Below are 25,925 nucleotides of genomic sequence, written 5' to 3'. Positions count from 1 at the left end.
TGACTCGTGTTTCCAGTACGGGCGAAAACGGCTTTCCACAGGAAATGCCACGTGTACCAAGTGCGCATGCGCGTTCTCCGTGCTCCCGCTTGACTTCCGCTGAGAGGAAGGCGCTGGTTTATCATCGTAACATTAGCAGCAGCAGCAGCGCTGAGAGAATGGCCGGAGCCGCGGGCCTGTGAGAGCGGCACACATTCAGACAGACTCCCGGGCGAGAGACGCTCGCTTATTGATCCGAGTGAACCTGCGCGAGCTTCAGGATGTCCAGCAGCGGCTTCGCGTCACAGAACGGCGCTGGAGGCTCGTACGCGAACGGTGAGTAACGTTAACTCTGCCGCGACTGGACGCGCTGAGGCGAGGGTTGTCAGCGTTCAAACCGACGCCAGCGCGGCGTTTCGCGACGTTATTAGGCCGAGAGTTACTTCAGAGTTTGATCACTTCAGCGACGCGACGCGACCAGTCAGAATCAACGCGTTCTAGTGTGTCGCGTCGCTCGATGAAGGCCAGATCCTGTGATCGTCGAGTAAAGTTCATCACTAACGACTAACGACCCCAATTAGTTAGTACTCTGGCTTCTAACCAACTACTGACGCAACTCTGAGCAGAACTAACAGCTGGAGAACCGAGTTAGAGTCGGTTTGAGCGCTAGTTTCGGTCGGTGTCAGCTGACGGACCGCTGTCGTGTCGCTCACTGAGCTCTGGTTATTGATCACCGATGATTGACAGCTGATCGACTGAGGCGCTCCAGAGACTCTTCAAACCGACTGAAAGCGCTCTCGTTTGTTAATGTAAGATCAGCTGATAGTCTACTGTCGTGATTGATCGAGGTGTTTTGTTTGTTAATGGGTAGATGTCACAAAACACGATTGTTGGAGTATTATAAAACTCATCTGTCTCAGTGCAGGATCCTTCTCAAACCAACAGCTGAAACAGTCAAAACAGTTAACTATGAAGAAAAGAAGCTTAACACAAGACCTTCTTCAGTATCACGAGTATATTTGTAGGAATAGCCAAAAAATACATTGAATGGGTCAAAATCATTAGGATATTAAGAAGATCATATTCCATGGAGATATTTAGTACATTTCCTACTGTAAACATTTCAAAACGTAAAGTTTGATTAGTAATTTGCATTGCAAGAACTTTATTTGGACAACTTTAAAGGAAATTTTCTCAATATTTTGATTTTTTTTTTTTTGCATCCTTAAATTCCAGATTTACAAAAACTTTGTGTCTCAGCCAAATATTGTCCATAAACCAATTGAAAGCTTATTTATTTAGCTTTCAGATGATCTCAGTTTCAATAAACAGACCCTTATGACTGGTTTTGTGTTCCAGGGTCACAAACGGTGACCTTTCACACTCATATGCCCCGTTTTTAAATATGTATTTATCAATCAGTTATATGGGTCCATATTTATAAATAAGCTTTCCATTGATGTATGGTTTGTTAGGATAGGACAATATTTGTCTGATTGGAAAATCTGCAATCTGAGGGTGCAAAAAATCTAAACACTGAGAACATTTCCTTTAAAGTTGTGCAAATTAAGTTCTTAGCATCTTTAATCAAAAATTAAATAGTTATATTTACAGTAGGACATTTACTAAATTCTTCTTCATGGAACATGATCTTAATATCATAATGATTTTTGGCATCAAAGAAAAATTGATCATTTTAACCTGTACAATGTATTGTTGGCTATTGCTACAAATACACCTGTGTTTAAAACTGGTTTTGTGCTCCAGGGTCATTTTTACTTTAAGCCTTTTTTTTTTTTTTAACAAAGAAAAATTCCTGTAAAACATCTTCCACGCAATAATACATAAACATTTGATTTCAAACTTTTATGGATATATTATACATATAATACATTAATTTTATTTGTTAAATTAAATGTATTTGAACTAAAAAATGAAAATAAACCAAATGAACTTTTCTCCAAGCGTCCTCCAGCTCATCAAACAGAAGTCAGTCTGTTTAGAGAATCAAATGCTCCTTTTGATAATGGTTTTGGCTTTTAAATGTGGTTAGATTCATACCATTCACTATATTAATATTTTAAGACTTTCTCGTGCAGCTGTGTGATGAGCTGACAGATAGCGGTATTGTCCGGTTATTCTGATGATCTTCATTAGCTGACTGTACATTATTTAAGGCTGTTCGCTCGTTAGAATAGATGAGCGATTAGATTGTCCCTGTTCTGAGTGTGATGGGTGTGCTAGTCCTGATGAAGGCTGTTTTTAGTGTCCATCTTCTTCACTCTCTCATGGCATTAGACTGCTCTGCAGATGCGGTCAGCTTCAGTTGTGAATGCGAGTGAAAGTCCTGTCGTATGGCAGCTGTCCTGTAGCGCTGACACGGTGTGACGTGTTTCTGCATCAAATTACAACATTAATGTAGGCTTCACCCAGCAGCACAACTCCAGAAATACTCAAGAACACGCTTCCTTTACACACAACTTACTGTGTGTGCATGCTCCACACTGCACAGATGGTGTGAATATGTGTGAATAAATCTACACAGTCATCCTGCATACTGTAGTAAATTAATGTTTATGAATGAGATGTGTTTAAAAAAGGGTTCTTGGTTCATTTCTAAGTTCATTTGTCACCCTGAACCACAAAACCAGTCGTAAGTGTAAATTGATCGAAATTGAGATTCTTACGTTATCTGAAAGCTGAGTAAATAAGCTCTCCATTGATATATTGTTTAAATAAAATAGGACAATGTTTGTCTGAGATACAACTATTTGAAAATCTGGAATCTGAGGGTGCAATTTTGCAAAAAATCTAAATATTGAGAAAATAGCCTTTAAAGTTGTCCAAATGAAGTTCTTAGCAATGCATATTACTAATCAAAAATCAAGTTTTTATATATTTATGGTAAAAATTTTTACAAAATATCTTATTGGAACATGATCTTTACTTAATATGTTAATGATTTTTGGCATAAAAGAAAAATTGATCATTTTGACCCATACAATGTATTGTGCTACTTAAGACTGGTTTTGTGGTCCAGGGTCACATTTGATTCAGATTTGTCATTTTGAGCTGTCTGATGCAGGTTCGGTGAATCTAAATGATTCAGTGAGTGATTAATCACAGCGAGCCCCATCGTCCGACACACAGATCTCCCTGTTTTTAATGTTTGCATCACAAGGACTTGAGGTTTCTGAGTCCTGAGTGTTGTAATTTCCCTGTCTGCAATCTCCTGAGTTAATCTGATTAGAGGACTAGTGTATGCTGACCAGTTAAACCCATTGCTGTGTAGTGGTTGAGTGTTTGGTTTGTAATGGACTGTTGTATGGTTGTTTTGTGCCGCAGGTCCGTCGCAGAACCCCGTTGGCGTTTACCCCTCTAATCAGGGCTTCATGGCACCGCCGCAGCCGGGCTACATGAACAACCTGCCGACCAAAGGTCCACCGCCGCCGCCACCGTCCGGCCCCAACCTCTACGGCCGTCACCAGCCTTCACCCGTCGGCACTCCTGGCGCTCTGCCCGCGTCGCCCAACCACATGAGCGTCCTGACCGGCCCACCGCAGGGAACGGCCACCCCGCCGCCCGCCAACAGCTACTACCAGCAGCACCCTCATCAGCCCGGATGGAGCGGCGTCACTCCTCCACCACCCATGGGGAACAACGCCAGCCCCGTCCCGTCAGCGATGTACCGCGGCGGCACCAGCACACCTCCTGTCTTCCAGAACGCTATGCAGCCGCCCGCACCCTCCGTCAACAACGCTGCTATGACCGGTACGTCACACACCGTAGGGCTGTGCAGTTCATCCAAATTGGTCTCTGTCCACATTTCGATTTCAACTTTCAACGATTATGAAAACACAATAATCAAGATAAAAACAATTATTGCTCCCAATTCTGCCCCCTTTGTGCGCTTTTGCTACTTTATAGAAGCCCAATTTCACATGCAAATCAGTAAAATCATGTAACGTGGCTTGCATGAAATGCAATGAATCGATCATATAAAGTTCTGGACAAAAAGTAATAATAACAAAAGTAAATTATCTTCTGCTAATTAAGGCTGCATTAATTTGATTGAATATACAGTAAAAACAGTAATGTTGTCATATATTATTTAAAGCATCTCAAATAGCTGTTTTCTATGTAAATGTTACATTTGTGATTTATTTCTGTCATCAAAGCTGAATTTTCTGTCTTAAGTGATGCATGATCCTATAGAAATCATTCAACAATGATAATCAAATGTCTTTGTTGAGAAGCAACAAACATAATGACTTCTAAAGGATCATGTGACACTGAAGACTGTAATGATGCTGAAAATTCAGCTGCGCATCACAGGAATAACTTCCATTTTAACAGATATTCACATAGAAAATAGACATTTAAACTGTAATAATATTTCAGTTTTTCTGTGTTTTTGATCAAATTAATGCAGCCTTGGTGAACAGAAGAGGCTTCTTTCTGAAGCTTTAAAACATCTGTATAATTCCAAAACATTTGACTGCTAGTTTTGCCTATAGTTTTGTTTCTCTGGTTTGATTTGCTGATGATGCATTTGGCTTGTTTCTATATCTGTGCTAGTCAAAACATATTATCTTGTTTTACATTAACTATAACACTATAAAGTCTCGCTCTAGTTCAGTGAAATAAAGGCTGAAGCAGAGTATAAGTAAACAAACATTGCAAAAACAACAAATATAAAGGTCCGTTTAATATTCTCAAAGTGATTTTGACATTAATTAAAAATTGAGTAGTTTTTCACCAGACCAGATGAACACAGCAACTCAAGGCTTTTCGGCTTTCTGCAATTCTGCAATAATAATAATAATTGCATTAGAGCGATCTTATGTTCAAATCGACTGAGTTCTAAAATCATAACTGAAAAGTTGTGAGACTCTGATTAAAAATGACCAAAAATAAATAAAATCGACCAGGGCAGTGCAAAAACAGCGAATGTTTTCATACACGCTCATTACTAGTGACTCTGTTGCCTTCTTTAGTCTCCATATGAAAGCAGCAGCTGTTTGAGATGTTCAGTGTTTATCCAAATCACACACATCACCAAAATCTGATGAAACACTGAGAACGTGTCTTTGCAAAAGCAATGCTTTGGATGGAGAAGTCTGTAAATGATGGGTTTTGAAGACGTTCAGACGGCGTCTCTCATGTATATTCATGCCAAACCAAACCCGTCTGCTCTGACTGAAGTCCATGCAGTAGGCGGATCAGGATCTCTGTGCTGGAAGAGAACGTTGGCCTCTGTACACACACACACACACACACACACACACACACACACACACACACACACACACACACAGATATCAGCTCGTCAGCGTTTATCTACCCGCATATTAACATTTCTGGCTTCACAAATGTTCTTCAGTGCTAGTTTTTCAACATGGACATCCACATACATGTTATTCATGATACAAATGCAACAATATTGAATGTTTGGCACTATAATTCAACTTGGCAGCACTGAATCAGCTTAGTGACCTCATATTACCTGAGCTGCGTTGAGTATTTGTGCATTCAGAAGTTCATTTTCATTCCCTGCAGGACCATTTCAAACAAGATGATAATGCAAAAGCTGATTCAGTTGAATAACAGACTAAAGTGTGTTCAGTATGGATTGTTCTGTGTTGGTTATTAATGTTGTCCATACTGATCTTCTGATGTGTTGACTGTGTCAGCTCCCCCTGCGCTCAATGTTCTGGCTCCACATCAGACGTATGGTCCTCCAGTCGGACCTCCTCCTCCAGCAGCTGTGAGAGGAACGCCGCCTCCCCCCGTCCCGCCGCCGCCACACGCCACACACAGCGACGGTAAGAGAGAGCCAGCTTCCTCTGGGATACGGGCCGCTTCAGCACCGCAGACAGATCAGACCGTGATGTTCACACTGTATTAGTGCTGTTAGACGGATAGTTCACCTGAAAAATAAAATCTGTCATCAAACTTCAATTGAATCTGTTTGTCATATAAAGTGATTATCTCTTTAGAAGACTTGGATTAAAATGCATTTATATAGACTAATTTTACGATGGTGTTTGGAAAGATTTAGTGGCGAGTAAATGGTGATTTTTGGGTGAACTATTTCTGTAGTGCTGCGCTTTCATTTGAACTTGGGCTGTTTAGTTTAAAGGAGAAGTTCACTTCCAGAACAGAAATTTACAGATAATTTACTCACCCTATTGTCGTCCTAGATGTTCATGTCTTTTATTCTTCAGTCAATACTATTTTTTTTTTTTTTTTTTTGGAGGAAAACATTTCAGGATTTCTCTTTATATAGTGGACTTGTATATATATAGTGCCCACAAGTTTGAACTTCTAAAATGCAGTTTAAAGGCAGCTTCAGAGGACCATCCCAGTGGAGGAAGAAGGGTCTTATCTAGTGAAACAATCAGTTATTTAATAAAAAAAATTACAATTCATATACTTTTTTTAACCTCAAATGCTCATCTTGTCTAGCTCTAGTGTGTATTCCAGTTCAAGACAGTTAGGGAATGTCAAAAAACTACCATCTCATTTTCTTCCCCAACTTCACAATCATCCTACATCGCTCTAGAAGTACCAATCCAGTGTTTACAAAGTGAACATGCAAAGAAGATCAAACACCCTTTACAAAAAAAGGTAAAACTGTGATGTGAGAAAATGAGATGGGAGTTTTTGACATACCCTAACTGTCTTACATAGGAATAAACAGAGTACACACAGAGCTTGTTTGAGGTTAAAATGTATATAAATTGTAATTTTTCTTTTTAGAAAATAACCGATTGTTTTGTTCTTCCTCGGCTGGGATTGTTTACAGTCCTTTGAAGCTGCATTTAAGCTGCATTTTGGAAGTTCAAACTCACTATAGAAGTCCATTATATGGAGAGAAATCCTCAAATGTTTTGACAAAAAACTTTTTCCTTCACGACTGAAGAAAGAAAGACATGAACATCTTGGATGACAAAGAAGTCAATTATCTGTAAATGTTGGTTCTGGAAGTGAATAAAGGTAAATAATAATAAAGTCTGAGTTAATTTACTGCTGTGGATCAGGTCTGACGTGAGTCGCTGAAGGTGGATCCATCATCATCATCCTCATCATCATTATCATCCTCTGTGTGACTATGTGTTGACTATAAACTCACATAATTAAGATTAATTCAAAACTTCAATTTAACATTAAGAATGAATCGTGCTTTTAATCAAAATGATTGCTTTATTGTTCTGTCACACTCTGTTTAACAGTCATGTGTGTTAGGAATGAGCTGTTTAGCGGAATGTGAATGCTTGCATTGGTAGTGATGTCCTGTAAAGAAGCACTCGATGTAGCGCCAGTCAATCTGGCCGTCTGAACCGACCGCTTTCATTTGAAGCTCCAGCAGACGTTTCCATCAATTTTCATTTTTTCTTTGGTTGAAAAAAATATTTATTCAAAAGTCTCTTCATGCACCATCCAGTAACTGAATTATTTGATGATTGGATTTTGTTGATATGTTGAAGTTTTCTGACTGAACCCGTGTTTTCTTCACCTGTCCCATGCTGCACTGCTCTGAGGCGGTGTTGTTTTCTATCTTCATGAGTGTGAGCTGTCCGATATCTGACGGTGTTTGTGTTTCTGCGGCAGGAATGTATCCCGCTCACCCCGGACAGATGCACAGGCCGATGGGTGGCTCTTACCCCTCACTACAGCCGGGATATCAGAGTGTTCCTGGCATGCAGACGGCCCCTCAGATGCCCCCTCATGCGCAGATGCAGACGCAGCCACAGCCACAGATGTACCCGCAGGTACTGTCATACACACATCGCATATCCTGTGATTGAAGCAAACTAATTTATTTATATGTTTTCTGGTACCCACCAAAGTAAAAGCTTGGTTACTATCAAATAATTTCAGGAAGCTATATTTATTTTTTGATAAAATGTTTTTACAGTGTAATATAATTTGACAGTAGATGACAGTAGATTTCCTATTTTGTTCAATATTTATAATATTTACAAGAAAAGTCATGATTATAATTTTTTTTCTTAAATCTCCCCTAAAAAAGTCATCCCATCCTAGAATTGTAATTTAAGGCGAGACACTGCAGGTGAATAGGGTAAAAAAAAAAACACTAATAGTTATCAATTTACTTTCCCAGTTGATTGATTACATTGATATTTGCAAACATTTTTAGTATTACAAGTTTTCTAAATTGTTAGGTTTAAATATGCAAATGAGGCATCATTTAATGAAATATGGGCTAATTTGCATGCATTTCTAGTACAAAAATCTAAACACTGGATGAAGTCAGTTTCAAAATTCTTGTTTTTTTTGGGGGGGGATCTCATTTTGTCACTCCATAATTCAGAAAAAAACTTTCTGAACAGACAGAAAACAGTTAATTATTTTTTTACCATTTTGGGGGGAATAAAATGTATAAAATCAAGCAAATTCTATATGAACAAATCCCTCTGTAAAAACCTTCAGGATATAGACAGGAATACAAATGTAAAGTCTGGTGTGTAAGTGCTGCTGAAGTGGGGATTTATGGCTCAGTGTAGGAGAAAAAACTCTTTTTGAGAAAACCGCCTTTAATAATGTTTTGTAATTGAAATCTATTGACACAAATAGATAAAGTGCTATAAAAGAAACACTTAACAGTGTTTTTGGGGTGTTTTCTTCCCACTAGTCTGAAAAATCATTTTATGAAACACTAAAAAGCCTAAAATCTCAAACAAAAAAGAAGTGAAAAAGTGTTTTAGCCTGCAGTGTCTCCCAAAGTCTGTATTCTGTTGTCTGAAGGTGTCTGTATGTGTGAGGGCTAAGCCGGTGTCTGTTGTCTCTCGTGTCCAGCCGTCTCCAGGTGCGGCTCAGCTGAGTTCCTCGTTAGCGTCGTTAAGTCTGCAGTCTCAGACCCCGGAGGCGCTGCGGGTCGTCAACCTGCTGCAGGAGCGCAGCATCCTTCCTCCGGGAGCCGTGACGCCGCCCACGCCGTGTCTGCCGCAGGACCTGCAGAAGATCAACTGCAGCCCAGAGTCAGTGCCTTCGCTCTCTCACGCTCGCGATGTAGGATTTGTGCGGTTCTCTGATGGTTTGTTTGGTCCGCAGGGTTTTCCGCTGTACTCTGACCAGCATCCCGCAGACGCAGACTCTCCTGAACAAAGCTAAGCTTCCCCTCGGCCTCCTGCTGCACCCCTTTAAAGACCTCTCTGTGAGTCACGTGATCTCACCCGATCATCACTGCTCTACACTGAGTAGCCCTGTCACGGTAACAGCTGTTTGTTGTGGGATATATTGCCCCAGAAATAATTGAGATAGACAATATTGTCATTTTAACAACGTTTTATGCTGCTGAATATATAATCATAATATAACAGCATAGTAATGCGAGACGGTCTAAACACATATACAAAGAACAAACTTTTAATTCCTAAGAATATTTAGATCATGGAAATGAAGTATTAAAATATATTAGATACATAAAAAATAAGTGCAAACTAACAAGTAGAAATGCAGGAAGAACTGGAAGATTTTACCCTGACTTTCTTTTCTCTGTAAATGAAGGGTGCACACTATTGCTTAAAAACACAATCCCTACTTAGCAGTCAGATGTCTGTATGCACAAAGGCACAGATCCCTAAACAAGGCTGTATCTGCAGAAGCATTTTTTAAAATGTGAACTATCACCTTCTCTATACGAGGAGCTGCGAAAGACACATGTGCAAGGAATGCAAAAACATGGTGACATTAATTTTCATGTAAATATAATGGGCAATATATTGCATCACCAAAATTGAGGTCATGTACATATATTGTCCGATAAGATGATATATTGATTATTCTGACAGGCCTGAGAGCATTAGATCATTCGGAAATGAAAATTCATCATCATTTACTTCCCTCGTGACGTTCCAAACTAGCATGACTGACTTTCTGCTGTGGAAGGAGAAATTCAAGATGCTGAATTCACATTCAGTAATAATGATCAGGAACTGAAACTCTCAGGCTTTAAACAGCACGAAGAAGCACCATCAGAATATCCTAAATGTCAGACAATCAGTAAAAAAGCACTAAAACTTTTTTTTTTTGTCACCAAATTCCACAGTTTTGTAGTCATTTCATATTTCTTTATTTAAGACATTACTCTTTAGCATTATTTGTGTTGTGTAAATGCATTCATGCCATCTCTGAGCTGCATTAGTCAGTCTGTGTAGGCGCTGGTTCAGATGCAGATGCTGTGCTTCACTTATGCAGTGCACAGATGGACTTTATTGATATTTGGCTTGTAAATCTAGATTTAGATTTTAGGGTGACCTGTTTCTTCAGTACTCTCATCACAGTCATGACACCAGCGCTCATGTCAGCACTAACATCATCTGATACACTGATGGAAATCATCTTGTAATTTATTAATGAACTCACTGTCTTCCTCCTCAGCAACTTCCTGTGGTGACGTCCAGTAATATCGTACGCTGTCGCTCCTGTCGGACGTACATCAACCCGTTTGTGACTTTTGTGGACGCTAGAAGATGGAAGTGCAATCTGTGTCACAGAGTCAATGATGGTGAGCGCAGGTTCCTGTGTAGTTTAAGTCATATGCACTGCATTGTTCTGGTGGTTATGATATCTGACTTATGGAAGTGAATGTGTTTTTGAATCGTATGTTCTCAGTTCCAGAGGAGTTCATGTATAATCCAGTCAGCAGGTCGTATGGAGCGCCTCACAAAAGACCAGAGGTCCAGAACGCCACCATCGAGTTCATCGCCCCATCAGAATACATGGTACCCACTTTGTTAGTTTTTATTAATGTTTTATATTTTGTTTTCATCGTAATATTGAAATGTTAGTAATTTTGTTATAGGGTCATTCTGTGTCAAATCAACCAAATTTTAAAAAATTCCCTGGCTCTAATTCTGAAGAAATTATGAAAGCCAAAATATTAAATGTCATGGATGAATATTTACTGAGTAATCCACTATTTTGTAGAGGCAATTTTCATCTGAGATTCAGAGTCAAATTACAGGGGGGTTAAAATGACTTCAGAACGATGTCAATGCCATAATGTAAATTTTTATACAGAGATTGGCAGCTCTTTTAGTAAAATCTGTTGATTTTAGCAATCTTTGTTGCATTATGTGCCAATGGTGACAGTTTTTCTTAGGATCAGAATCTAAAATTATATTAAATTAACTTAAATACTTCTTGAGTTACAAGCATGCTATTTGTTATTCAGACATTCCTCTTTAAAAAAAAAAGTATCAACTGTATACAAAGTGATCAACATGTGGTTTTCAACCACTGAAAATGGCTAATTATTTAATAATCTGGACATGGAGCCTCATTGAGATCCCCATATCTCTTGAGACTGAACGATGTAGGGCCTTGAGAATTTAAGATTAAAAAAAAAAACTAGAATCTAAAATCATAGCGCACTATCTTTAATACTTTTAGAGTTGTAGGCATGCAAACATTGGAAAAAGTTACATCTCTAGTTTCAACATTATTTCTTCCTCAGACATTCCTCTTTAAAAGAAAAGAAGTGTCATATTTTTACAAACTGACCCACATTTGGTTTTTAAACGCAGAAAAAGGGGACATTTTTATGATTTACTCCTGGAACCATATTAAAGTTCTAATATTTCTGGAACCGAACCATATAAGGCTTTAAAAATAAAGATGCCAAAAGGAAGGTTTGAGACACAATATCTAAAAAGACGTTACGATATCTTTCATTTTTCTGGAGTTACAGGCATGCAAACTTTGGAGAAAACTTGAAAAGTGCTGTTTCCCCATTTTTGAATGCTCACCATTGGCACATAATGCAACACAGATTGCTAAAGTCAACAGATTTCACTAACAGAGCGACCAATCTCTGTGTAAAAATAAGATTATGATGCTGCCATCTTTCTGAAGTCATTTTTACCCCCCTGTAACTTGACTCTGAATCTCAGGTGAAATAAAATTGCCATTTTGACCTCCCTCTACAAAATACTGGATTACTCAGTAAAAATTAATTCCTGACATTTAATATTTTGGCTTTCATCACTAAAAATGTTTATCTTTCCTCAGAATAAATATTAGCAAAATCTCAAAATATATAAAAAAAAAAAAAACCTCAATTTGGTTGAGATGACACAGAACGACCCTATTTGTTTTTGTCCTTTTTGATTTAGTTTTATTAATATTTTTTATTTTTGTACTTGTTTTCATTTAAAATTTTAGTTGAAATTTTAAAATTATAATTGTTTTGTTGTGTGTTTTTGCCATTTTAATGTCTTTGTAGTTTAGTAATCTTTTTCAATTTTAGTTTTAGTTAATCATTACGTTTTTAAATGAACAAAGTTGCTATTTTTTAAATTTTATTTTAATTACCTTTTAAGTGTCAGTATTTCTTTGACATTTCTAAATGTGAAAGTTCTACATACAGACTAAGAGTGAAATGTGTGAAATGATGTGAGATGTTAAGAAGCTGATGTAATGTCAGTAACTGAAGCGCAGTGTTGTGTCCGCAGCTGAGGCCGCCGCAGCCCGCCATGTACCTCTACATCCTGGACGTGTCTCATAACGCGGTGGAGACGGGATATCTAGATGTTGTGTGTCAGTCTCTTCTAGACAACCTGGACTCGTAAGTGAGCGTCGCTGATGAAGCTGCTGTCAGCTGCGCTTGAAGTCACTCATTAATGCGTTTCATGTTTGTTTGCGATGAAGGCTTCCAGGAGACGCTCGGACGAAAATCGGCTTCATCACGTTCGACAGCACCATCCATTTCTACAACCTCCAAGAAGGACTGTCACAGCCTCAGATGCTCATCGTGTCAGACATCGACGGTAAAGTGCATTCTCCCATCAGTACATAACGGGTGTGCGGTGGAATATCAAGAGTGAGCTGACTTTCAAACCTTTCTGCCCTCAGATGTGTTTTTACCCACACCGGACAGCCTTTTAGTCAACCTGAACGAATGCAAAGAGGTGAGTGAGTGTGCAGCATGAGGATGCTCTGGGTTTGTCAGCCGTGAATCTAAACGCTCTGGTTTTGTCGTCGCAGCTGGTCCAGGATCTGCTGTCGAGTTTGCCGCAGATGTTCAGTAAGACGATGGAGACTCAGTCTGCTCTGGGTCCGGCGCTGCAGGCCGCCTTCAAGCTGCTGTCCCCCACCGGAGGACGAATGTCTGTCTTCCAGACCCAGCTGCCCACCGTAGGCATCGGCGCTCTCAAACCCAGAGAAGAGCCCAACCAGAAAACCGCCACCAAGGTTATCCACCAGATCACTATGATGATGATTTGACTGTTCTATTGATTGATCCCAGCTGTTCACTGAGTAAATGTTTTGAGCCTTGTGTTCAACAGTTGCTTACCTTGGAGACATTTGCACTGGCAGCAATGACACTTTTTGCTGTGTTTTTACATTAGAAGTGCATCAGAAGTCAGATGTGCCAATTAATCGAGTTAATTGTGAAATAATCACATCAATTTTGTCAGAGAAACGATCTCCTAAAACATCGTTTAAAAGCATATTACAAAAAGTAGCTTTTGATTTAACATTGCATAAATGTGACCCTGGAGCACAAAACCAGTCTTAAGTAGCACAGGTATATTTGTAGCAGTAGCCAACAATACATTGAATGGGTCAAAACGATGGCAAAAATCATTAGGATATTAAGTAAAGATCATGCTCCATGAAGATATTTGTATACATTTTGTTTATACTGTACCGTAAATATATCAAAACTTAATTTTTGATTAGTAATATGCATTGCTAAGAACTTCATTTGGACAATTGTAAAGGTGATTTTCTCATTATTTTTTATTTTTATTTTTGCATCCTCAGATTCCACACTTGTATTGTCTTATCCTAACAAGCCATACATCAATGGAAAGCTATTTGTTCAGCTTTCAGATGATGTATATTTGACCTTTATGACTGGTTTTGTGGTCCGGGGTCATTTTAGATTTCTTAAATTTGCTGCTGCTGTTATTTTTTTCCATAATTAATCACACCAAATTAACAACCATGTTTAAATTTCATAAGTGTTTATTATTTGCAACACTAGATGTTAATAGGACATTTACAGCAGTTTTGAGCTCTCAGAATGAAAGCAAATATTCTCGTCTCTCTTGGAGAGATCTAAGTGGTTTAATTTTGTGTTGGTTTTCCTCTGTAGGATGTCCAGCATCTCAGTCCTGCCACAGATTTCTACAAGAAACTGGCTCTGGACTGCTCCGGTCAGCATGTGGCGGTGGATCTGTTCCTGTTGAGCGCACAGTACTGCGATCTGTCATCTCTGGGTCAGTCACTCACTACTACACCTGCACTAAGATAACTCGTGAACCCTTGAGTAAAGTTTGCATATGTGTTTCTGTTGAGTATCATGTTTGATCCATCAGGCTTTTATGGCTCACACAGTCTGATATAGTATGGATATGGAGGAAAAACACCTCAGTTTTATTCAGAGACCCAAACTGAGCCAAAGTATGCAATGTTTCTTATGTATTCTAATGTAAATCAATAAGATGTTTATAACAGTAGAGCAGAAACTGACATAAAATGATCTAAATGTCGGCAGTCGCTCTATATCTCCAATAATGGCTTAGTAAGATGAGATTGAAATGATCTAAACATATAATGCGATGCAATCCAAAGATAATTGAGAGATGAACAAATAAATGTTGCTTAAAAGATGTGAGATGTTTTGGATGCTTGAGAAGATCATTCCTCCACTGAGGAACACTGAAAGTAAAGCTTCTGGAGACAAATGTTCCTCAAAACATCCTGATGATCAGATTTGAGACTAAAAATGATTAATGGAGAATCATGGTCATCTGTAAATATGACTACAGTCATTCTGACGTTTGCTTGAGAAAAATCAGTCAAGATTTGACAGCAAAAAGACGTGAAGGACCAGCTGAAGCCGAATTGTTTGTACAATTAAAACTTTATATTAAAAGAGCTTTTGCTGGAGAAGAAAACTGTCTGTCAGAAGGAAAAAGATGGAATAGACTAAGTGTGAAACTGGTTTAACAGCAAAGTTTGATCGTTTTCATCATTTAGAGCTGTAGAAATTCACATTTCAACTAAGATACAGTAGCTTCATAGGGTTAAATCATGTCCGCAGATTATCAGAACCACTGCGTGTCATTTATTATTGATATGATTCATGCAAATCCACAAGAGTGAGTGAGACCAACATCAGTTACCAACAGACAGATGCACATTCACTGCCATTCTGTCCATTTGACAGATGAGGGCTCTTTCCAGTGCGGTTCATCTTTCTTCTGTAGTCATATGGTGAAAATGGTCAGAATTGAAGCGGTCCATTCAGCATAACTGCACATTAATGTGTAAGTGCAGTTAGTTTCTGTGAAATCTAATGTACAATCCTTCATCTCTTCCTGAAGGCTGCATATCCAGATACTCAGCAGGAAGTGTGTATTTCTACCCCTCGTACCACAAGCAGCACAACCCGTCTCAGACGGAGCGTCTCCAGAAAGATCTCAAGAGGTACCTGACGCGTAAGATCGGCTTCGAGGCCGTCATGAGGATCCGCTGTACTAAAGGTGAGTTGAGCGGCGTGTGAGAGTCGCTGTGAGTCCAGATCTGCTGCGGCGCTCATGTTGCGGTGGTTGTTTTGTGTTGTCATCTTCAGGCCTGTCCATACACACCTTCCACGGAAACTTCTTCGTGCGCTCCACCGATCTGCTGTCTCTGGCCAACGTCAATCCCGACGCCGGCTTCGCCGTACAGATGTCCATCGACGAGAACCTGCTGGACCTGCAGGTGGTTTCCTTCCAGGCCGCGCTGCTCTACACGTCCAGCAAAGGTGCCGATAGACTCAATAGCTCATGTGCAGGGTTTGAAATGAACACCCACCAAATGTGGTAAAAATCACTAGTCACTAAATCACTAGCTAATTTGGCGGATGTTCACTCATTCATTTATTGGGGAAGTTCATGCAAGCCAAATCTGCATAGGTTTAGTGCAAATACTGAGACATCATGACATTATGTAGTAGGGGTGAGCGGTACACTGGTGTCATAGTCAGCACCGGTGTGACATTGCGCCACGACATGGATTTTCTAATACCGTCAATACCGTAATAAATCAATTATGTGCCTCGAACGGCTGCATTTACATCAATAATAGCTAATTCTAAATAATAAGGCATTAAATTTTCTTCAAACGTTCCGTCGTGGTCTGAATACCTGTCCTTATACTATATATCTTGTTGTAAGTAAAAAAGTAAAACATATTCGTATCAGCTTTGCAGGTGGTAGGTAAAAGGGGAGTGGCCATTAAACGACTGGTGAAACACCGTGAAGAAAGGTCGGGTCTGTAGCCTATACCAGGGCGGAGTGGCAATCGGGACGACCGGGACTTTTCCCGGCGGCCGGCCGAAAGATTTACACAGCGGATCACAAATTGAGCGGCCGCGAGGCGATCGCGACCGGCCTGTTTACTTTTACTTTCGATTTTACGATAACGCACACTCTGTGTAAAGGGAGCAGCACATCTTATAACGTTGATAGATATTTGTCAGTGAGTACAAGATTGCAGCAAATCCTCCAGTCTAAGTCTATGTTTGTAATCTCTCTTTACTTTCGACCCGTGATCATTCAAATCTAAAGGTCATTGTACACTGAGTCCGATTTTCGTATGCATTTTTTTTTTTAGTTTTCTCATATTCGCCATCCTTATCAAAATGCTTATTATGGATGCAAAAATGCAGAAAATCAAACACTCTCACAGATTTTTTTTTTTTTGACGGACGAAAGTTTCAGAGGCAGTGTGTAAACTCGATTAACATAACCTGTATTTTTTTAACGTGCAAAAATCTCGAACGAAAATTTCGTACTCGTGTGCAATGACATTAATGAATTTCACTCAAAAGATGATGCACACTTTTAAAAATGGCTTTATAAAGGTAAAAATCAATTTAAGCTTATTTGAAAAGATTAATTTCTATCACTGCAGTGAACTGTCCACAGAATATGAAGAATATCAAAGAATATGGGAGTTAGTCGTCCACGCACAAGAACACATCCCGCATAATATTGTCTAATTATCTTGATCAATACCGTTATCGATAAAATCCCAGAAAATTGAGATATTTTTTTTTTTTGTCAACATCACACACCGCTAGTACTGACACCAAATGATTTGCAACGGTTGCTTTGACATGTTCGTGTAGACCAGAGGTTGCGTTAACCGAAAATTGTCCGTCATTGACGGATTTTTTTAATCAGTGACGGAAAAATCTGAAGGCTGTCCGTCATTTTGACAGATTACACTGTGGGTGATCTGTTGTAAATTATAACTGTAATTCCCTCCCCTGTCCAGTTGGTGGCGAGCGCGCTCCATTGTGGCAGCAGAGCACTGGATACAGAACAAAAACTAAACTGTCACGAGGAATCTTTTGATACTCGCATGTGAGCACCCAGTATAAACTACAGCGGTCTCACGCCACATTAAAGAGCGCCAAAACGGTATTTATTGCTTGAATTTCCTGATGAAATAGACAGAATTTGAAATCTGAGACTTTTTCATATTGAAAGTAAGAAAGCACAGAGCTTAATCGCTTATTGTGATTCATTAGTTATGCACACTACTGTTAATTCGTGAACTGAAAACAGCAAGATCCACTGAGATTCTTCTGTTCTCTTCATAAATAAGTGCATAAACCTATACAGTATGCTCGCCCTGTAGGTTCATGATTAAAAATGAAAATGTGAACAAAAATAAAAGCAATTAAATGTGTTATTATAATTAAAATATGAAAATTAAAATGATGGGTAATAATAGATTATGACGGAATTTTTACGACCCTGTCCGTCAAAATGACAGACTCAAGCTGTTGGTTTATTTATTTTTATTTTTTTACTATTATTATTATTTGTGGCTAGTAGAACTTACAAATGGCTGGTAACTTAAAATTTAGTAGCCAAATTGGCTGGTTAATTGAAAAAAAAAAAAGTTAGTTTCAATCCCTGGTCATGTGATGTTCTGTCATGTGATGCTGACTGTGGTGTTCTGTGCTGCAGGAGAGCGGAGGATCCGTGTGCACACGCTGTGTCTGCCGGTGGTCAATTCTCTGTCTGACATCTTCGCCGGAGCTGATGTTCAGGCCATCACTGCTCTTCTGGCCAGCATGGGTATGTCCTTCACCTCCACACACACCGCACTGGAGAATCTAGCAATAAGTGGGAATAAAACAAAGTAGTTTATGAAATACTGCCCTCCAAAGGCAAAGTACAGTAACTACGCCAACACTGACACTGAGAAAAATGCTTTTAAAGTTTTTACATCAGCTAGTCAAACATCTTGACACTCTTCGTTTCTCTGAAACTGGACCAAATTGAACCAGAAGACTTTGCCACAATTGTCACAAAGTCCATTTTAAGCCTTAACTCCATTTTGACCAAATGTGTAGTTACTGTGCTTTGCCTTTGGAGGGCAGAATAGTAATGTAATGAGAATATGAAGTGTTGTAACTGATGTGTGTTCCGGTTCAGCCGTGGATCGCTCTGTGACGGCGAGTCTGAGTGACGCTCGTGACGCTCTGATCAACGCTGCCATCGACTCGCTGGCGTCCTACCGCACATCAGTGCTGAGCATCCAACAACCCGGTCTGCTGGCCCCCGCCTGTCTGCGTCTGTTCCCGCTCTACGTCCTGGCCCTGCTCAAACACGTACGTCAGCTGACCCGCTGCCTGACGCTAACATCAGCTTCACGCTCTCATAATCACACCTTCACTTCCTCCTCTTGCAGAAAGCCTTCCGGACCAGCGCCAGCACCCGACTGGATGAGCGTGTGTTTGCCATGTGTCAGTTCAAGTACCAGCCGCTGGCGTACCTCATGATGATGGTCCATCCGGGCCTGTATCGCGTCGACGACCTGACAGATGAGGTCAGTCCATCATCAGAGCATGTGTTCAGCAATGGATGTGATCTGATCGTACATACAGTTGAGGTCAAAAATATACATCCCCCTTGCAGAATCTGCTAAATGTTAATTATTTTAGGAAAATAAGAGGGATCATACAAAATGCATGTTATTGTTTATTTAGTACTGACCTGAATAAGAGATTTCACATAAAAGATGTTTACATACAGTCCACAAGAGAAAATAACAGTGACTCAAAAAGTTTACATCCCCTTGATTCTTAATACTGTGTTGTTCTCTGAATGATCCACAGCTGTGTTTTTTTTTTGTTTAGTGATAGTTGTTCATGAGTCTCCTGTTTGTCCTGAACAGTTCAACTGCTGCAGTTCTTCAGAAAAATCCTTCAGGTTCCACAAATTCTTTGGTTTTCCAGCATTTTTGTGTATTTGAACCCTTTCCAACAATGACTGTATGATTTTGAGATCCATCTTTTGACACTGAGGACAACTGAGGGACTCATATGCAACTATTACAGAAGGTTCAAACACTCACTGATGCTCCAGAAGGAAACACCATGCTTTAAGAGCCGGGGGTGAAAACTTCAGGGTAAATTTAACTTTTGTAAGTTGAAACATCTGTAAAACATTCTGTAGCCTATGAAGATGTGTATGTATGAAGATGGAAAAATATGACATTTAGGCAAAATGAGAAAAATGGACACATCTTCATTCTGTTCAAAAAATACACAAAAATGCTGGAAAACCAAATAATTTGTGGGAGCTGAAGGATTTTTCTGAAGAACAGCAGTCAGTTTAACTGTTCAGGACAAACAAGAGCCTCATGAACAACTATCACTAAACTAAAAAACACCGCTGTGGATCTTTCAGGAAACAACACAGTATTAAGAATCAAGGGGATGTAAACTTTTAAACAGGGTCATTTTCCTAACTATTTATAATTCAACTATTTTTTTCTTGTGAACTAAATGTAAACATCTTTTAAGTGAAATATTCACATAAACATGATCCCTTTTATTGTGGTAAAATTGACATTTTGCAGATTCTGAAAGGGGGATGTAAACTTTGATCACAGCTGAACATGATGCTGAATTAAAAACCTTTCAGAATCACATTTGTGTTCTTCATATCAAATGAAGATCCACTGATAGGAGTCCAGTCTCTTTAAAACATTAAATTGTGCTAGTTGAAGTTCTTTTAGGAAATTATATTACTCAGCAAATGATATCATTTGGAGTTAACCCCAAATTCTGAGTTTGTATTTAAAGACAAACAAAGGAATACTTCAGCCAAAATTGAAGATTAGGATCCAAGATTAGTATGAGTTTGTTCGTTGATCAGATTTGTATAAATGTGTGATTCCATCACTGTCTCACCGATGGATCCTCTGCAGTGAATGGGTGCCGTCAGAATGAGATCCAAACAGCTGATAAAAACATCACAATAATCCACACCACTCCAGTCCATCAGTTCACATCTGGAGAAGACAAAAGCTCAAACAAATCCATCATACTGAAATACAAGTCTATAATCCATAACAACGCTTCCTCCAGTGAAAAAGTGGTCTGGTCTGAATCAGGAGAGAAATCTGCACAGATCAAGCACCGTTTACAAGTCAAACCAGCTCTAAACAAATATGTGGCTGGATTTGGATGTGAGAGATGCATGGAGGAAGCATTATTATGGATTATAGACTCTATATTTTAGCTGAAAGCAGCGGTTTATTGGCAGGGTTTCACTTCTCAAGATGATGATCATGAGCTGATCTGGCGGTGTTCGTCTGTGTGAGGATCATTGGTGGGTTTGAGCAAGTACATGTACTGATAGTTTAGTCTGATACTAATCTGAGGTCTAATGATCAGGGGGCTCTGAACATCAACGATCGCACGATTCCTCAACCCAGAGCCCTTCAGCTGTCTGTGGAGAAGCTGAGCAGAGATGCGGCGTTCCTCATGGACTGCGGCACAGTGAGTTCTCACACACACACACACTCACACACACACACACACTCTCTCACACACACACACACACACACACACACACACACACACTGTCTTTTGTTTTGAATGTTAAAGTATGTCAGAATGACTGCAATGATCAGGACCTGTGTTTCTGACACTAATCCTGCCTCATGAGTGCAGAAGTGCACAGCTGATCCAGCTTTGAGCTAAAATATCTATCTGGCTCCTTTCTAAAGCCCTGTTTAGACTAGTGCCTTTTAGTTTTAAAATGGTGTTTTAAAATTAAAACGATCCTCATCTACACTAGCATTTCCACTACACAACTGAAAACGCTTGTCACATGACCATTCATGACGGTACAACCATAGATATGTGCAGGTAGATTCCCTATTGTTTAGATGGAGGACACATCTACATGCTTGAAGTGGTTGAATAGATCATCTACCTATACAGATCTATGGGTACAACAGTGAGAATCATCTTATTGTTTACACTGTCATCAAGGGTACGTGGAGTCTCTGTGTTGGTCTCTTTATACTGAAACACAACCCTGGAGTCTTCAAACTAAAACAGGTCCACAGCATTTTCAAAAGTCTGCGTTTTAGGGATGTTTGGCAACTAAAATTATTTGGCCAGAAATAGCAACAAAAAAAAAGTGAAAATGCAGAATAAATTACACTGATCAAATAGAGGCGGCACTAATGTTAAAGTTCAGTGTTAAGCAAATTTTGAGTTGTTTTGTAATTGATTTTTTTTTTTCTTTGAAAGCCAAGACAAAACTGTAAAAAGCACATTTTGGCTATTTAATTTATGCAATGGTGAATAGGGCAAAACACGAAAAAAACGTGTTCAGTAATCAGTCTTTGGCCCAGTGTGTAATTTTGTAACACTCATCAAGAATATTCATTTTGGTGCGTCCCTACTGTGTTTCTGAGTGTTGGAGATGGCAGAGTAGTGTAAGTGACAGGTGTAACCAGAGCTACTGCTAGCTATTTAAAACAAAAGCGCACCAGTGTAAACGCAGCCTAAAGCTTCTGTGAGTTAAACAAGCAAGCAGCTTTGAGCCTAACTAAGAAACATTTTCAAACCAGACAGACATTTAAGGCATAATGTGCAGCATTGGTTACTCAGCTGTTCACCAACATAAACAATTACATGAAAATGAAATCCTGATTGTCATCTGACCGCTCCTCCTCAGGTCATGTATCTCTGGATCGGGAGAAACTGCAGCCCAGTGTTCCTCACGCAGGTGTTAGGACTGGAGAGTTACGCAGCTGTTCCTCTCCACATGGTAAACTCACTCAAATACTGCATTACTCCACTAACAGACAGTGCTTTACAAAACAATGTCTTTTCTGCCAATAACTAACTTTGTCCAAATGTTTTAAAAATATTTTTTGCATATATCTTTATAATTCATAAATGTTTGCCAAAGCTGCTGTTCAGTATCTGAGTTCAGCTGACTAATGATTGAGAGTGATCTGATTGATCTGTTATTGGTTGAGCTGGTTTAAGTGAACAGAAGTCGATCCCTGAGGCGCTGGTGTGTAATCTGCCGTTTCTCCTCTCAGACCCAGCTTCCAGAACTAGACACGGCTGAATCTGCACGACTGCGAGCGTTTGTCGACTGGCTGAGAGAACGCCGGCCGTTCCACACCATCCTGCACGTCATCAGGTCAGAATCACACTCGCTTTGACTGATAACCAATGAGATAGAACTAACAGGGTTTGAAATGAACACTCGCCAAATGCGGGTAAAAATGAGCTCTGTGTCCAATCACTAGCCAATTTATCTGGTTACATCTGGTGTATGTTCACTCATTAATGTATTGGGGAGGTTCATGCAAGTCTGTTAATATGCATTAAGAACCATCACATCATTCAAGATATGGGACAGAAAATCTATATATCATTTCATATAGTTATAATATCATACAAAGAGTAATGTTTTTAAAAAATTCTTAAAAAATCAGCACGATCTGTTTTAAACAGTTCAATAAACAATATGTTTTAGACACCATATTGGCTGTTTTTGCTCTATTTCGCCAACAAAAATCATTCCAAACACAGCCACAGCAGTGTTTTGCGTCTCAGAGCAACATGACGGTGTTTCTTGGTTTAGACTAGAAGGGATTCAGCTCTGGATACTGGGCATGCGCACATCAATCTAACGTTATTTTTATCACACTGTACAACAATAATACTGTTTTTGTATTATAGTAAGGGCTTAGTTTGGGGTTGGGGTGGGTGTAGATGTTAATAAAACACAATCTAATAGGTCGAAAAATTAATTTCACTGTTAGTTTTCGGTCTGAGCTGTATCCCTTCTAGCCACAACTGTGTTTCTTTCCTGAAAGAATCAAGTGTTTAAATGATTCGGTTCAATGGCAATGACTCACTTATTAACAGCGACTTACTGCCACCTACTGGCAGTTTTAATTTCACATTTAAAGTATCTTTTCGTTTTTAAATAACTTCAAATATCAGTATTCAACGTTTTACGTTTAAAATATCAAAACATTATTTCTGCATTTGTAACTGCAGGTTAAAGCATTCCATGTCCCTCTGGGCCAAGGTCATTTTCGTAATCAAAAACTAAGATGAAAACGATTGATCAGAAAACATTTTCAAATTATTGAATAATTCATTAAAATGAATGAAACACTTAAATAGACTGCAGCAACTGATATGTTGTCCCACATTATTTTGCTTAGTTTAAAATAGTTTGATCTATTTGATCACTAAACTATATAAAAACTAAATAGAAATGTGTTCACAAAATAAAAACGAAACTAAACTTTATTGCAAATTTAAAAACTATATTAAAATAAAACAAATTTTGAAAAGCAAAACTATAATAACTTTGCTCTGAGGTTCGTTAAACTGTGGAAATGCATCTAAATGCACCGTAGATGCAACGAGTTTTCTTGATACTGATTTCATTGTTTGGCAACAGCTGTAATGTATTATTCGTATAATAATTGACTGATTAAATCTAAGAATTCGACTCAAGATGAAGCACACTTTTAGCTAAAAATCAATTTAAGCTTATTGGAAGAAATCCCTGTTTGTGTTGTGCATCAGCTCTGGATCACTGTGTGTTGCTGATGACCCAGAGCGGTTTTGAGGGGTTCGTTGTGTCTGAATGACTGAAGGGATGGCGTATGACGGTGTCTGACGCTCCTGTCTTGATTTCAGAGACGAGTCTCCGCTCAAGCCGGAGTTCCTGCAGAACATGATCGAGGATCTGAGCGAGTCGGCTCTGTCCTACTACGAGTTCCTGCTTCACCTGCAACAGCAGATCTCCAAATGAGCCTCAGCGGCGGCCGGAGCGGTCAATAAAGAGCGTCTGTCACACTACAGCCGTGTGAGGAGTGATGCTTGTGTCTGACACGCGGCTGACGTCACGTACACGTGCGCCTTTCTCAGCGCAGACCCTTTCTAATTTATTGCCTTTTACTAAAAAAAAAACAAAAATGTAGGAAAATGGTTTCTTATGAATTTCTTACCACCTTTATAATTAGTGCGATTCACTCGATTAGCGCTGTCATCGTCACAGGTTTATCTGTCGGATCTTCAGGTTTGTCTGTGTTCTGAGGAAGGCGACGCAGTTGAGTCGGATATCTGCCTGAAGTGGGACTCGCTGAGAGGAAACGCTCTGTAGGATGCAAATTCAGACACTCGACTCTGTGATCTTCACACGCTATAGAAACATGTATATTGATAAACCTATATTCTATTCTAAAGATTGTTAATTTTAGTAGAACATTATTCAGATGATGCAAGATGATAAAATAAACTGCTTGGGACTTTATTATTATTCTTTTTTTCCATGAAGAGAGATTTTTAAGAACTGGCTCAATCTATGAAAGCTTTCGGTGAAGTGATCAGCCTCAGAGACGTCAGTGAAGCTGACTGTGTGCTCAAAGCTTCAACTTTAATCCAAAACCAGAGATTTCTCTGCGGCTCGTAGAGTTTTGCGTTAAGTGGCTGTTTGTGAACAGAGATCCGATGAAGGCGAGAGCGACGCGTCTCTGACAATAATCTGAGCGATCTTCGGTCTCCATCCTATTGGAGGATAATCAGATCCATCAATCAGAGGAATATTTTTTATATTCACACAAATCCTCGTTTTCTCTGCGGTTGTTCGGCTCATTTTAGCACACATGGCAACTGTGTTTTTGAGAAATGATTTGTAAATTCTCTGCAATTTTGTACATGTGAACTTTCTGAATGAATGAAGTCATTAAAGAGGAAGTCTGGTGTGAGCTCCCCTGATTTCTCATTTACTTTGCTCTTTGTTTTTTTTATTCGGTGCACACAGCGTCTGCTGGACCAGACCCGACCAACATCATCCGTATACATTACTCTCCTTTATAATCAAGAGCTGCTTTATTGAAGTGTAGCTTGTAGATACAAAACTAATTTCAAAGCTACTTTAAAGCTAAAACGTAAACCAATATTGTGGCCTGTTTGACTTGTGCAGAAACAATGGGGCATTATGTGCAGGCGTTTGGAGAATCTATACAAAATATCCATTTGTCAACACCTTTTTCCCAACACAAACTGTTTTCAAAAAGACTGCATTTACTGTTTTACAAACCTAAAAATGTTAGTTCTCTTATATTGAGTTTAGTTGTAATTTAGTTTGCTATAATAAATCTCAAGCCTGTGCCAGAGCTCCTGATGGCTCCTCCTCCTTTATAGTGTGTAGCTCCGCCCCTGTCTGGAAACAACCAATTACAGAATGCACCTCTGAATAACTGACCTAGTTTGTCTACAAAACCGCAGAGGTCAAAGAAAAGACTGAAGAACTCAAACAGAAGCCTTTAGATCAAAACATTTTTCAGATTACAATACTATTCAGTGAAGTGTGTCCAGATTTAGGCCTCTTTCTCTCTCAGGAAATAAATTAGTGCTGTCAAATGCAATAAATTGCATCCAAAAAAAAAATTCGTTGACACAATATATGTGTGAAATATATTTATGAATAAACAATTATATATTCAAAATATTAATATATACTATCAATTATATGAATATAAACATATACATGCAACAATTTTATATTTATATAAAATATAAAGTATTTATAAATATAAGTTTATATTTATATATAGGT

The 25,925-nt window shown here is 39.1% G+C and overlaps 1 protein-coding gene across 2 annotated transcripts; it reads left to right on the top strand.

Annotated features, from left to right (window-relative positions):
• Nucleotides 1-36: 36 nt before the first annotated feature.
• Nucleotides 37-25,071, top strand: sec24a (SEC24 homolog A, COPII coat complex component). Of its 2 annotated transcripts, none has more exons than XM_073824502.1 (22): nucleotides 37-315; nucleotides 3,325-3,750; nucleotides 5,673-5,804; nucleotides 7,594-7,754; nucleotides 8,803-8,984; nucleotides 9,058-9,217; nucleotides 10,387-10,513; nucleotides 10,621-10,730; nucleotides 12,462-12,574; nucleotides 12,658-12,776; nucleotides 12,862-12,917; nucleotides 12,994-13,200; nucleotides 14,111-14,234; nucleotides 15,345-15,503; nucleotides 15,593-15,766; nucleotides 17,985-18,095; nucleotides 18,456-18,631; nucleotides 18,712-18,849; nucleotides 20,705-20,809; nucleotides 22,002-22,094; nucleotides 22,375-22,478; nucleotides 24,002-25,071. In XM_073824502.1, the coding sequence occupies exons 1-22, from the start codon at nucleotides 261-263 to the stop codon at nucleotides 24,114-24,116; spliced, it is 3,147 nt and encodes a 1,048-aa protein (XP_073680603.1). In that variant the 5' UTR covers nucleotides 37-260; the 3' UTR covers nucleotides 24,117-25,071. The 2 variants fall into 2 exon arrangements, with proteins under 2 accessions (XP_073680603.1, XP_073680604.1); XM_073824503.1 differs by having other exon boundaries at nucleotides 47-315; nucleotides 9,058-9,160.
• Nucleotides 25,072-25,925: the final 854 nt, after the last annotated feature.

This window comes from Garra rufa, chromosome 19 (genome assembly GCF_049309525.1).
Source record: "Garra rufa chromosome 19, GarRuf1.0, whole genome shotgun sequence".
NCBI classification, from domain to species: domain Eukaryota; kingdom Metazoa; phylum Chordata; class Actinopteri; order Cypriniformes; family Cyprinidae; genus Garra; species Garra rufa.
The sequence above is the reverse complement of the archived record's forward strand: the minus strand, read 5'-3'. Positions and strand labels throughout refer to the sequence as shown.

Coding starts and splice junctions, on each gene's coding strand:
- sec24a (XM_073824502.1), top strand. CDS start 261: ATGTCCAGCAGCGGCTTCGCGTCACAGAACGGCGCTGGAGGCTCGTAC. Junction 3,751..5,672: donor CAACAACGCTGCTATGACCG/GTACGTCACACA, acceptor TGACTGTGTCAG/CTCCCCCTGCGCTCAATGTT. Junction 5,805..7,593: donor ACACGCCACACACAGCGACG/GTAAGAGAGAGC, acceptor TTTCTGCGGCAG/GAATGTATCCCGCTCACCCC.